At 36.8% G+C, this 15,251-nt stretch overlaps 1 protein-coding gene across 7 annotated transcripts in view; it reads left to right on the top strand.

The window, feature by feature from the left end:
* Positions 1–15,251, top strand: part of NLGN1 (neuroligin 1) — an 845,829-nt gene that overhangs the window by 169,912 nt on the left and 660,666 nt on the right. For all 7 annotated transcript variants that reach the window (XM_059163446.1, XM_059163445.1, XM_059163444.1 and 4 more), the window contains exon 2: positions 6,334–7,146. In XM_059163446.1, the coding sequence (XP_059019429.1) occupies positions 6,654–7,146 (493 nt within the window). In that variant the 5' untranslated portion in view covers positions 6,334–6,653. The remainder of the gene's footprint in view (positions 1–6,333; positions 7,147–15,251) is intronic.

The following is a 15,251-nucleotide window of genomic DNA, read 5'->3' as shown; positions in this document are numbered from 1 at the left end:
AAGCATTACTACTTCTTTCCTTGCTGTGGTAGGCCAGGTTTTTCAGGGGAAACATAAAACAAAATAAAACATAAAGACTCTGAGATGGAGGTTTACCTGTGGAAAATGTATTGGGGCAGGTCACTGGGAAAAACACCTGGGAGGGAGTGAGGGAATCACAGTCAGCTCTTCCCTCTGCCCCTTTCCCTAAGGAGCTTCAGGGCCAGGGTGGCCCCTGGTGTGCATTAGGCAATAAGGCCAGCCTTCCACTGGTGTGGACCAGTCATGGGAATGTGAGCCATTCTCATGGAAATTGAGCACTACAATATCCACTACATATACTTCCCATGTTTCTAGAATGTGCCCTCTGCCTGGGATCTCTTCCATGACCATTGATGTTTGTTCAAATCTGTTTCCTAATCTACTAACTAAAGGTAGGCCTGTTTAATGTCTAATCATATTTTGTATGATTGCACTCATTTGTTTATTCATTCTATTTTTAAGTACTTACTATGTGAATTAGTTACACATTAGTTACTTTAAGTGTTCAATTACTGAAAGGACTCATGGGACTCAAATAGCTTATACTCCTTGGACAGCTTTGTTACAGGCAAATAGTACAAGAGAACAACAACAGGAGAAGGAGATGCATCCAATGGTGTTTGGACGTCTCAGACTCAGGCTTCTCTGTTTGCCCACTGCTAGGTCACATAGGATACTCCTTGTCTCCAAGGTCTAAACATCCCCACTGTTCATGTGAAACATCTTGGTATAGGAATCCCAAATCAGCTGGTGGTCACATTCTCTTATAGTGAACTAGTCACATAAGCATATTCCAACTACATGGGTGGCCTTGGCCATTGAAAAGACTGCATTGAAACCAGTTATTATTAAATGCAATAATTATTAAATTTTTATTAGAAAATCAATTCCTAAAACCAATGATTATTACTGAGGGCTGGTGGCAGGCTGATGATATATTCTGACCTCAAAATGACTCTTAGATCGATAGGTATAGAATATTATTTACTTTTATTTAATACAGACCATCTTCATTATTCCTAGGTCTGTATTTTCAAATTCATTTATTCACTAAAATTTATTTGTAACCCCAAAGTTAGTATTCATACTGCTTTTGCATTTATAGATATGAGCAGAGCAGCAAAAACTCTGGGTTGCCCTACGAGCACGTTTCCAGCTGAGGCTACCCAGGAAGATATTCTGCCTCCTTGTTTCAGCTCTCATATAGAGATGAACAGAGAATAGAAGTGGTAGGGGGAATGCCGTGTAGTGCAAGAAGGTCCAGCTCGGGGGCCAGTTGGAGGGGCTCTGAATCCCAAATCTGTCATTGGTTAGTGGGGTGGCTTCCGACAAGTCACTCAACACTTTTGAACCTTGTTTTCTGTTTTGTAAAGTAAAGAGAGTCGAGTCTGCTACAATGAATTGTTTTTAGAGTTTGAGATTATAACTTACAACTATGTGAATAATTTATAACTATTTAATTTGTGACTGAGATTATAATTTATAACTATGTGAATAATTTATAGCTATTTCCCTAGGAGCAATGGATCCATGTTCCCTAATTTGGTGTTTGCAATGACTTTATAGAACATAACTATGGTAAATAACAACAATCAGCTGTATAGCCCTGGGCAAGCTCCACCTTATGCTGGTGGTAAGTCAGCGTCAGCTGCGGTTTGCCTGCACTATATAAGGATTGTCAAATAGATTTTATGATGGCTGTGAAGCATTATTTAAAAACAACAAACACGAAATCCTTGCCCTTAAATAAGAAATTCAGTAGTGGGGGTTGGGGGAGCTGGGTTCAACAATAAAACAAATAAAAAGAAATGAAAATAAGCAAGGTAGAAAATAAATAGGTAATAATTTTATAACAAGACATGTAATAGACTATGTAAAGTTGTAAGTCGGAACTTTCTTGTTGGTTCCCACCTCCCCATTCAGCAACCATTTGTTGAACACATGTCACATTTCACCTTGCATTAGAGACTTTTTTTTTTAATGTGGTTTATTCCTTTAAAATATTGTAACTATTTAGGAGCAAAAACTCAATTGTGCTCTCATAATTTTAGCACAATAGCTTATATGTTGTGGATACCTATTAAATGTTTGTTGAGTGAATAGAAAACTGGATGACTGTGTCACCCACTGTGATTATCTAATGTTCCAGAAAGTTCTCTCTACTCTTTCAGCATCATCTCTTTGATCTGGATTACTCAGGAACAAAACTAGTTTCAGCTATTATGATGAATTAATGCAAGTGAAATACTACCATCTATATGCCTTTTAAAATATTATTTACTTTGTATTTTACTTTTCTCATTTGGTACCACATATGCTTCAACCCAAAGGAAGAAATTTTTTGAACTAGCATCTGTACTAACTGCAGTGCTCAATGGAGCTAGTCCTGTATGATTTATTAGACTCATCTACTTGTCTGGCCTGCTCAATTAGGCTTTCTGATTGTGTTATTTTCATGTATTTATTATAAAATATTTCAAACACATGAAAAAACAGAATTGCATAACAAAGGTATAGGGGTGTGTATGTGTCATCTAACACTGTCAAATCTTAGATTTATAAAACTTGCTGTAGTTAAGGCCTCACCACAGGTTATCAATCTTAGTGCCAATTAATTACCAATTAATTAATTAATGCTATTAATTAATTACTGCTGGAGTATTTCATACACTTTCCTCCTTACTCAGGGATGACAGATATTCTGTTACTACATATTTATGAGATCTGTGCTAATATACAGCTTTGTTTTGCATATTTTATGCTTTATTTAAATAACATTTTACTGTCTTTGATCTGCAACATGCTTTCTTTAAAACTTTTGAGATTTATCTAAGTTTACATATTTAGGTCTGGGTCCTTTATTTCCACTGATATATAGAGTTCTGATTTGTGTATACATCATAGTTCATTTATCAATATCAGTTAGTGGACATTTAGGCTATCATGAAGTTGGAATTTTTTGTCACCCATTATTATTTTAGCATAATCCTGTGTAAACACATATGGACAACCAGTCACTGCATTTGATGTAAAATAAAAAGGTCAAAATGTCAAGTAAAAAAAGTAACAAAATTACATCTAAACTTCCAATAAGAACAGGGTAATCCATTTAAATTTCTGTTTCTATGAAATTGTCAGAGTATTTACCTAGACTCTGTCTTTTCAAAGGAACATGAAACACTTTTACAATTCAATTTTAAGTGCACTAGGATCAATTTTTTAAAAGTGTTAATTGTGAAGTGAGAGACTGTTATCAGGTGCAGTGATCAAGAGGACAGCTTTTAAATCAGATGCCAGTGGGCTCCTGGATCTCTTATTGATTCTCTGAGAGACCTTGGGCCGGGTGTTTAACCTCTTTAAGTCTCAGTTCCTCTGGGTAAAAAGGGGATAACTATTGAACCCATGTTATAGGGTTATTGTAAATGAGATGTAAATGCATAAAAGCAAAGGGTTTGGCATACAATAAGGAAGCACCAATAAATAGGAAATAAGCCTGCCAACAAATCTGAGAGACTTTATATTTAGATATACACACATATATGTATGAAGACTTATAATAGACTTATTTACATATATGTTTAAAATTTCATTAATTTAAACAACCCATATTTTTACATTAGACTTGGACAACTGTTATTATTATAATAAAACTTCTGAGAAATCTTTGGGGTCAGTACTGTAATTCTCCATACAGGTAAGCCCATGTAAAATGGGATGTTTTTGTGAAGCCCAAAGGTGAAACATTATTGGAATTTGAAAATTCACCATGGCATGCAGAATTCTAATCTTTCACAACTTGTATAAAAGTATCACATCAGTGGGAAACAGGAGCTCTTTTCTTTTTAACATGGTTAGGGATTTGTGAGTACAAAAGGAGCATTATTTCATTAATAAGAAAAAAGTACTTTTTAAAAAAAATTTTTTTATAAACATATAATGTATTATTAGCCACAGGGGTACAGGTCTGTGAATCACCAGGTTTACACACTTCACAGCATTCACCATAGCACATACCCTCCCCAATGTCCATAACCCCATCACCCTCTCCCTACCCGCCTCCCCTGGGTCACCCTCAGTTTGAAACAAGTACTTTTTATTATTAATAAGATACCAAGTGTATAAACACGGAACTTTTTGGAAATCACCGTGCATGGAGATTGGGCTGAATGAAAAATGGTGATGAAGACTTTTAAAGTGCCACCACAGGTACTCTATTTTGGGTGTCAACATGGTGCTTTTTTGTTGTTGTTGTTTGTTTGTTTTTTTTAATTTATTTTTTATTATGTTCAGTTAGTCACTATATAGTACATAATTCGTCCTTGATGCCGTGTTCAGTGATTCATTAGTTAAGTGTAACTCCCAGTGCTCATCACAGCAAGTGCCCTCTTCAATACCCATCACCCTGTTACCCCCTCCCCCCAATCTCCTCCCCTCTGAAACCCCCAGATTCTTTCTCAGTGTCCATAGTCTTTTGTGGTTATCTCCCTTTCTGATTTCTCCTCCTTTGGATTTCCCCTGTGGTCCTCCGTGCTGTTGATTATGTTCCACATACAAACAAGAGAAACCGTATGATAATTGTCTTTCTCTGTTTGACTTACTTCACTTAGCATAATTCCCTCCGGTTCCATCTATGTCGTTGCAAATGGTGGGTATTCATCCTTGCTGATGGATGAATAATGTTCCATGGTGTATATGTACCACATCTTTTTTATCCATTCGACATGGTGTTTTTTAAATCTTACATGCGACTGGGAAAGACTTCATCATGTTGTGGCCCACTACGATTCTGCACAAGAGTAAGCGTAGTCTACTCTTAACAGAGATGGGTTTGTGTAGCTAAATCTTCAATGCTTGCTGGAGTTCTGGCCCAGGAATGGGATGGGTCTAAGCCCGTCTTTTGTATGTTAATGAGCTTTCACAGCAAAGGTTTATGAATTAACACAGATGGACGTATTCTTGAAGAAAGACATTTATCTCCTTATTGCTTCCTGTGATGGATTGTTCGGAGCTAAGGGAACACCAGGCCTGAACCAAATCTCCTGCTGCCCTATATAGTTTGTACAATCTCCTTTCCAATAACACAGAGTCAGGGCAGCCCCGCTGCCAGACCAGCACTTCCTCAGGATAGACATAATATGACAGGATAGAACCATCTGTAATACAAATCAACACCGGTATTTTCAAAGTAAGCACTTGAAGAGATTTCTTGAACAAGAAAACACGAATTTGCCGAGTTGTGTGCTGACTTGGAGTTGAAGTAAGAGTACAGCATGAATTGCATTGCCCTGAGTATTACATTTTATCCTGATGTGTTTTAAGTTGAACTGGGTAAACAGTGTTAGATGCTCTATTAGTGTTAATATTGCAGGATGCTGTGATTATGTATGATTCTTTTGTAAAACTATTGCATTCTATTTTTTATTGCTCCTTTGATCTCTAGCAGGTAGTGAAAATGAAATTTGTAACTTAAAATATGTTGTCTTTGATGCAGAAATTAATTTTCATGTTGCAAATATACTGATTTCTAAAACGTTATAGCTGGAGGGTGGAAAAAGATACCTTTAGTCTGCAAAAAAAAAATGATGACACTTTCTGTTCCTTTTTCAAATGTTGTCTACAGCCATTTTATCTTTTAAAGTTTTGAATCTTAATTTAAGGTGAGGGACCTATATCCAATGACTCGATGCAGAGTTTTGAGAAACAGCAAGGAGGTTGAACTTAGAAGGTAGATGTACTTAAATGATCACCGTTGAACTAGGATTCGTTTTCTTGTTCTAGCGTTAGCTTTGTTTTCTTCTAGATAGCATAGGATTGGGGACTACCTCCTTGTTGGTTTGTTTTTAAATATGTATTTGTATATATCCACTCTTACAGTTTGTTTACATTCCACTAATTCCCTAGCAATGATTTTCAAAATATTTTCTGCTATGTAATTCTAATATTTAGTATGTGTGCTGATTAATTCTGTGGTTCCTTGACATGATTGAAGACTATCAATAAAGGGGCACTTTCACATATAACCTTCAGTATTTTAAAAAAATGGTATACTGCGAAATGCTCTTGAAACCATGTATTTTGACAAGGCCTGCTTCCACTTAAACATGTATAAAGTCAGCAGGCAAGTTTCTCAATAATCTAATAATCAGTTATTTCACCTGTCATCTCATATCAAGCCATAATTTTCCTATGGTAGCATTCAACTTACCTGACTCTAGCCACTGCTTATGTATTTCTGTAGCTTGTAAAACATCTAGTTATTGCTCTGTCTATTTTAGCTCGTTCGTTCTAATGATTTATTTTCATTTTCTTTAGGATGCAGACCTGCTGCTAACTGGATTTGATTTATAAGAGGGAAATCTACAGTCAATGGCCACTCTTGTCACGTTGCTACTATGGGAAACAGAATGGTCAATAGGATATGGTCTGATAACTAGTGATGATTGAAGATGCTACTTCGGTCCATGTGAAATCGATGGGAGATAGTGGCTGCATAAAGAGCTTCCTGAGCTTTTCTTGACAAACTCGCCTTGAAGAAGTCGGAGGTGTATTCTACCATTATACGGTCTTTCTCAAGTGGATACAAATACCTTTGCCTCCCTGTAACCAGACAACTACACAGCTAATGTGGGACCATGGCACTGCCCAGATGCATGTGGCCAAATTATGTTTGGAGAGCAGTAATGGCATGCTTGGTACACAGGGGATTGGGTGCCTCATTGACTCTCTGCGTGTTGGGATGTTTACTTCAGGCTGCCCATGTGCTTTCCCAAAAATTGGATGATGCAGACCCACTGGTGACTACCAACTTCGGCAAGATAAGGGGGATTAAGAAAGAACTCAATAACGAAATTTTGGGGCCTGTTATTCAATTTCTTGGGGTTCCGTATGCTGCCCCACCCACAGGGGAACATCGTTTTCAGCCTCCAGAGCCACCATCCCCCTGGTCAGATATCAGGAATGCGACTCAGTTTGCTCCCGTGTGCCCCCAGAATATCATCGATGGCAGATTGCCGGAAGTCATGCTTCCTGTGTGGTTTACTAATAACTTGGATGTGGTTTCATCATACGTGCAAGACCAGAGTGAAGATTGCCTATATTTAAACATATACGTTCCCACTGAGGATGGTGAGTTTACTGCAGAAAAAGCAAGGAGATAAATTTATATTTCCTTTTCTATTCTAAGTTCTAACAATATTAATTCATGTGTACTGGTAGCATGCATGGCTTTTCCTGTTGGCATGTAGACATACTTTACATGCTTGCATGCCGCTCTTTTTGTTTATGTGTGTTGGTGTATCTGTTCTTATTTTTTTCCTGTGCCTACTCATTTTCTTTCCTCCGCAGCACGTGTATTTAGGTAGAAATGGGCTCCTATTTTCCATTTCCTACCGAATGACTTCTGAGAAGATGCATCAACATGTCTCCATTGCATGTGCAGGCTCAACGAACTGGGGATCTTTCGCACTCAGTAAATGCAGGAGCATATTAAGTTAGATAGTGGTGTTGCATGTTCCGGCGGTCTGTGATGGAGCGCCATGTTATTTTCTAGTCTTCTATTCATTTTTCAGTAAAAAGAATATCCAAGGAATGTGCCAGAAAACCCGGCAAGAAAATATGTAGAAAAGGAGGTATGTATAAAAGTGGAAATAAAAAATGGGGGAAAAAGCTTACAGAGGAAGAAGGTACTCTCCCTAAGGATGATTTGCTGATGCTGGAAAGTCAATGGTTAGGTGATATTTGGAATTCATGAAGCCTGTCAAGGAATAGAAAGATGGTGAAGGAGAGCTGTAGCTGAGTAGATAACATTGATGACGCTCACTGGTGGTGCCTTGTGTTCTGGTGCTGGTAGCATTGATAGGAATTGAATCTCTGCTCTGAGTTTGTGTTTAGAGGAAAAGATATTTAGGCTATGACATTGCATGCAAGGAGTCCAAATGTTGCTGCCTTGCCAACTGGTTGACTTTTTCTCTGAACCCTGTTCTCCAAATACAGATTTCTGTTCCTCTTAAAACTGATCAGTTCAGTCACAAACCTAGTTTTTTGCTTGTTTATTCTTAGCTACTTCTGAATGCCCTATGAACTTTCTCATATCAGGGTAAATTTGCCATGACTGTTGGGCAATTACCATTATTAAGTAATGGTATTTTTTTCCAGATAGTGTATATTTTCGGTTACTCTTCCAGAAAAGAATGAGGTTTTGCAGATTTTTATACTAAATATTTACAGTCTTAAAATTACTTTAACATTTTTGTATTTATGTTAAACAATTTAAAACATAGGGAAGAACATGATTCAGAAGCTACAATTAAATCAACCTTCAAATCATCCTCTAGCCAGACTGAGTAAATGTAGACACTGACAGCTGCAAGCTTGCATCTGAATGTAGCTTGTCCACACTCCATTTTTATATAACATCCAGTAAATCACTCATAGGAGAATATGATTTTCTAGGGCAGTAAATCATCCAAGTGTTATTTTGACCTTATTCATAACTTTGTAGAATTTCTAATCTTCATACAGAAGTCATATTAATATTCTAGTGGTGTACATTCTATCTCTCTACGCACTTCTAAAGCTGTCTGGACCAAGTCAGATTTCATTACAACATCCTTGTGGGGCAGGGAGTGTCTAAGCTGTTCTGTTTTACGAGGATTGCATTATATGGAAGAGCTTCATACAACAAAACTCTCAATTGTCGATCAGAGTATTTGTATTAAATTGAGTTTTTTGTTTTGTTTTGTTTTTGTTTTTATTTCTTTGGTCATATTAGTAGAGTGAGATCTGACCTGTAGTGTATTACTGATGCCACGATTTGGGTTAAAAGCGCAGTGTACTTGAGAAGGTGGATATAGAGAACACAAAGTCTTTTATACAACTAAAACAAAGTCTCTTGTTTTTCCCCAAATGAGAATAACTGCAGTAATTTACATGCCTTCAACTAAAGTACAATACTGCAGTGGTTATTATTATGCAGCTTATCAAGCATGTGTAATTAGCTAAGTGACTTTCACCTCCTATCACAAAGATGTTGATTCACAAAGTCATAAATAAAGATGCTATTGAAGATTGTATAAATAGAACATAATACATGAAAATATGTACAATCAAGAAAATGATAAGGATACTGAAAAGGTATGCTAGTAAGTGAGAAAGTGACCTTTCCTCTCATACAACTTCAGGGGGAAATAGATTCGTTAGAAAATTCTTTTTCATTGTTCTTTGGATTGTTGGTTCCATCAGCTGTATGAGAGAGTTGGCAAAGAGGTGTGTAAGGTTGTGCTTTTTACTTTGGCAAGCTTTGAACTGATTTCTAATTAGCCAGAGGATAAAATCTGTAGGTACTTACTTCAATGTGTGTGGTTTCTAGTGCAAATCTATTGTGCTTTTATGTTAAGCAGTTTAAAAAATTATTTTGCATTGGTATTTAATATATCCTATTATTACTAAATAAGTTTGTACTTTTATTAGCTGTTTGTATGTTACCCCAAAATCTAAGTAATGAAGATTTTAAATGTGGTCTTCTATATAAATAACCTTTTTTAAACCAAAAACTAAAGTTTAGAGCTTGACTTTAAGCAGAGGAGTAGAACTTTTTCCCCAAACTTTTAACTTTTTTTTCCTCCTTTATCATGGAGAGTCTCTCTTGGTCATTCCAAGAAATCCCATTATTCTGGTTCAATAAAATAATAGTCATTTCATATCTACACATATACCAATATATGTTGCGTATGGATTATAAATTCTCCAACAGAATTCTAGAAGTTTATAAATGATGGTTCAGGAATGATAAGAATAGGTGTGTTGCATTTTATAGGTGTTGAAGATATTTTTAGCTTGCTATTATTTATCTCTTTCTTTTTAACTGTGTATAGTTACCTTCCAAGGCAGATGAACCTCCCCCCACCCCTGTGCCAAGTACACTATAATCGGTGTATTCTGTATTAATCCAAACTTATTTCTTAATTGCCTTAATCATTTACTCTTCAAGGGAGGTCAATAATGAATGAAACAAAGATCCTTTTTCCCATAGAACTTACTGAATTTAAATAAGTTTACAAAGAACAAAGCATTTTCTCTGCTGTAGTCTATATAATAGGAAGAAAATCTTTTATTTCCCCAAGAGATGCCTTGCTATAGTTTTTTCTTAAATATTTATTTATTTGTTTGAGAGAGAGAGAGAGAACTTGAGTATAAGGGGCAGAAGGAGAGGGAGAGAGAGACTCTCAAACACACTCCATGCCTAGTGCGGAGCCTGTCAAGGAGTCCGAAATGGAGGGAGAGGCAGAGCTCAGTCTCATGACCCTGAGATCACGACCCTGAGATCACAACCCCGAGATCACAACCTGAGCCTAAACCAGGAGTACGACGCTCAACTGACTGCACTACCCAGGCTTTCGTTTTTAGGTAGAGCTCTTATAATATTTTCCTGTGCAGTTGAAGAAAAAAAAAACATTTTTATCAATAGGCTTCCTCTCATTTAAAACAGGTCCCAGTTGCACTTTTCAATCTATCTTTTTATATTTCCCATGATAGTTTTAGCCATATGTTAATTACTCTCTAGATATTTCTTCAGGGTTTTATCCTTTCAAAATTGAAAGATGAGTGCTTAAAATGAGATGGCTGTCAACACTGGGCCAAATAGGCAGATAACACGTGACAGAAACTGGAATTTGGATGTAGAAAAGATATTACTATCTATATTTTATAAATAAGGAAGTAGGTTCTGAGGTTAAGTGTTCTGACCCAATTTCTATTGCTAGAAAGTGGTAGTTAGGTTTGGTCCTAGTTCTTGCTAGTATTAGATGCATTTCCATTATGTTAAATTACCTCTAGTAGAGATTTCTATAGCAGAGGCTCACATCTCTCCACCTTCCTGATCTCCCTTTCTTCCCCCCTCCTCAAATATATTATGAATTCTCTTTATTTTATCTGTTGACTCTATTTTAGATGAATTTAATGCTCACTTTAATTGAATTGGGTCAAGTCCATGATAGTAACGGATTTCCAGAAAACTTGCTAGTACCCATTTTAGTGACCATTCTTAAATCCTACACATAATTTTCTTATTGTCTAGACCAAGATCCCAACATATTTCTCTAGGCTACAATCAGGAATAGCTTTAATTTGCTTATGTTTCATTTTGTTTCTCTAGTTTGCTGTCTTGTGAGAGTTGCCAACAAACAGAAGAGTGGTCAAATATTAGGCAGTAAACATGAGAAGGAGGAACAAGGGACCCAGAAAATCCACAAACAAATTGATTGGCTCATGGATACCCTAGAGTTGTGCAGCTTTGCATTTCTCCAGCACTTTGACTATTATTTGCATAGCTCTTCTGAGATGAATACAGAAATGATTTTCATTTCTTCAGTGTGAGAAATTCTTAACCTGCTTTTTTCATTTACCCCAATTTTTAATGTACAGAAAATTGGAATCTTAATAGATGCCTCTTGCATAATTTTTTACTCTTTGAGTATTTTATTCCTGATTTTCACATGCATTTTACTTTTACGTTTTCTATTTAGTCACCATTACCTGAGATAATACAGACATCGGTGGCTCAATGGGTTAAGCCCCGGCCTTCGGCTCGGGTCATGGTCTCGGAGTCCTGGGATCGAGCCCCGCATTGGGCTCTCTGCTCGGCGGGGAGCCTGCTTCTTCCTCTCTCTCTGTCTGCCTCTCTGCCTACTTGTGATCTCTCTCTGGCAAATAAATAAATAAAATCTTAAAAAAAAAAAAAAAGCCCTTTCCACAGATTTAGGGTCTCTTTGGTTGTTAGTTGAACATAGATATTGACTTTTCCCTAATTAATTATACTTAACAATACTCTCTTCACTGTCAATGTGCTTTAAAGGAGATTATATTCCAGAATGCTCATCCTTCTGGCTGATACTTTTTTTTGGCTGACACATTTTTAACTAATCTATTCATCTAACAAATATTTACTGAGTCCTTACTCTGTGCTGATGGGATTACTGCTCTAGGACCCAGAGATAGAGCAGTGGAAAAAAAAAAAAAGTTCTTGACATCCAGGAGCTTACATCTAGTGTGTAGAGACAAACTGTAGACGATAAACACAATCAACAGCTAAAGTTAAAAGATGGAAGATGAGAAATCAACAGAGTGTGGTGAATCAAGGGTGCTGGTGTGAAGGATAAGGGTCATTTTAAACAAGATACTTAACATAATCCTCATTCCAAGGAAGACCTGAAGGAGATGAAGTGGGTATCTGGGCAAAGAGCAGAGTAAAGAGCTAGTGCAAAGGCGTTAAGGTGAGAGTCTGTGTTGTGTAGTTAAGGAACAATTTGCACTATAGTATACCTGGAAAGGCTAAAGGGAGAGAGGCAGGGAGAGAGACTCAGATCTGACATTTTATTAAAGAGGTCATGCCACTACAGCAAAGGAAACCATGAACAAAATGAAAAGGTAACCTACTGAAAGGAAAGATATTTGCAAATGATATATCTGATAGGGGTTAATATTCAAAATACATAAAGAACTTATGCAATTCAATACCAAAAAAAAAAAGACCCCACCCAAATAATACAATATAAAAATATAAAAATGGCAGAGGACCTGAATAGACATTTTTCTGAAGAAGAGATACAGATGGCTAACAGACATACTGAAAAATGCTCTACATCATTGATCATCAGGGAAATGCAAATCAAAACCACAATGAGGTATCACCTTATACCTGTCAGAGTGGCAAGTATCAGAAAGATAAGAAACGACATGTGTTGGCAAGGACGTAGAGAAAAAGGAGCCCTTGTGAACTGTTTGTTGGTAGGGATGCAAATTGGCACAGCCACTGTGGAAAACAGTATGGAGTTTCCTCAAAAGAAATTTAACAAAATTACTGTACAATGAAGTAATTCTGCTACTGGGTGGGTATTTACCCAAAGAAAAGAAAAACACTAATTCAAAAAGATATATAACCCCTATGTTTATTGTAGCATTATTTACAATAGCTAAGATATGGAGGCAACCTAAATGTCCATAGGTAGATGAATGGGTAAGAAGATATGGGAAATATATATAATATTATTCAGCCATAAGAAATAATGAGATCTTGCCAGCTAGAGCAACAGCTAGAGGGTATTAGTGAAATAAATCTGCTAGAGAAAGACAAGTGCTATGTGATTTTATTTATGTATGGCATCTAAACAATAAAGAAAGAAACAAACAAAACAGAAACAGATCCATAAATACAGATGATGAATTGACGATTGCTAGAAGAGAGAGAGGTGGGGGATGGGTAAAAATGAATGAAGGGGAGTTGAGGTACAGGTTTCCAGTTATAGAATAAATAAGTGATTGGGATGAAAACTTCAGCAAAGGGGAAAAAAGTCATTCTGGCTGAGGTATTGATAAATTGCAGAAGAGTATGGGGAAACTGGGAAAGCAGATAAGAGGCTATTTTAGCCCAGACAACATATGAGCCTGGTCCAGGCTCAGTCCAGGGTAATAACAATGGAAGTGGTAGAGTCTCAATGTTTTCTGAAGGTCACATTTTTTCGTATTAATTTGTTATGAGCTGTGAAAGAAAATGAGTCAGAGAATATTTCTAGATTTTTGATCTGAGTACTTAAATTAATAGATTTGCCATCAAGTAAGTTGAAAAAGGAGAACGTAGGATGTTTTAGGGGGAGGCACAGTGGAAAGATGTTGCATACTTTTGGACATGTTAAATTTAAGGTGACTTATAGACATTCAAATTCAGACCTCAAGGAACTAGTTTGAAGTTCAGGTGACAGGTATAGGAGGTATAAATTGAGGAATCATTGTGGTACAGAAGGTAAAGATTTGAGGTAAAGTTATAAGGCTGAGTGAGAATAAAAGTAACTAAATGAAAATAGAGAAAAGAAAAAAGACACCAAAGACTAATCCATGAGACCTTCCATTAAGAGGGCTGGAAGAAGAGAAGGAAAACAATGGAGACCGAAAAAGTGTTATGTGTGAAATGGTAGGTACACCAAGATTTTTTGTTGTTGTTGTCCTAGAAACGTAGTAAAGAAGTGATGACATAGTAATCAATTTTACCAAATGAACTTTTGTGGAGTGTGTAAGTCTGACCACTGGAGTGGGCTAAGAGAAAGTGGGATATTTGGAGTTCCTGAGTGTAAATAACTATTTTAAGGAGTCTTGCTATAAGATAGATCAGGAAGGGCGCCTGGGTGGCTCAGTGGGTTAAGCCTCTGCTTTTAGCTCAGTTCACGATCCCAGGGTCCTGAGATCGAGTCCCGCATTGGGCTCTCTGCTCAGCAGGGAGCCTGCTTCCCCCTCTCTCTCTGCCTGCCTCTCTGCCTACTTGTGATCTCTGTCTGTCAAATAAATAAATAAAATCTTAAAAAAAAAAAAAGACATCAGGAAAAAATGGGCACATAAGGAAACAGAGGTTACTTTTATTGCTGTAGGTTAAGATGAGAGAAATAAAAACATGTTTGTATAGTAGAAAGGGAGCAATGGAAAATAAAGAAGACAGTAGGCTGCCAGAATAATGCTTTTATAGAAAGATGGGCTCTAGTACACAGTTGGAGGTTTTGGATTAAAAAAATTATAAATAGGGGTGCCTGGGTGGCTCAGTGGGTTAAGTCTCTGCCTTGGGCTCAGGTAATGATCTCAGGGTCCTTGGATCAAGCCCTGGATCTCAGCAGCAGGTCTTCTTCTCCCTCTTCCTCTGTGATCTCTCTCATTTTCTCTCTCAAATAAATAAATAAAATCTTTAAAAAAGAGCATAAAAAGATAATTTAACATTAATGCTAAGAAGAGTACATGAGTAAGAATCCTTGAGTAGAAGTGGTAGTGGGTTTCTGTTTTTATCTGATTGCTTTTATTTTGCTTGATGTGTAATATTAAGAGGAATGGAGATAGAATTAACATTGGTGAGCTCTTAATTTATTCTAGAATGGGGTGCCTTGCTGGCTCAGTCAGTAGAACATGCGACTCTTGATCTCAGGGTTGTGAGTTCAAGTTCCCTGTTGGGTGTAAAGATTACATTAAAAAAAAATTTTTGTTCTGGAATTTAGCCTTATTAATCTAATATAACAATTTTATGAGAGTTTTATTACCATATTATAAATGCAGACATGGAAGACCAAAGAGGTTAGGTATCTTGTCCAAAGATACGAAATTTGTTGGTGACCACTTGTATTTCCTTTGAGGTAATTTTTGAACAAGGAATAAAATAAAACAATACAACAGCAACAATGGCAGTCTTGTTTATATGGGAT

The sequence above is a fragment of the Mustela lutreola genome, chromosome 2, assembly GCF_030435805.1.
Source record: "Mustela lutreola isolate mMusLut2 chromosome 2, mMusLut2.pri, whole genome shotgun sequence".
Classification (NCBI taxonomy): Eukaryota; Metazoa; Chordata; class Mammalia; order Carnivora; family Mustelidae; genus Mustela; species Mustela lutreola.
This window is presented reverse-complemented; position numbering and strand designations above follow the sequence as displayed.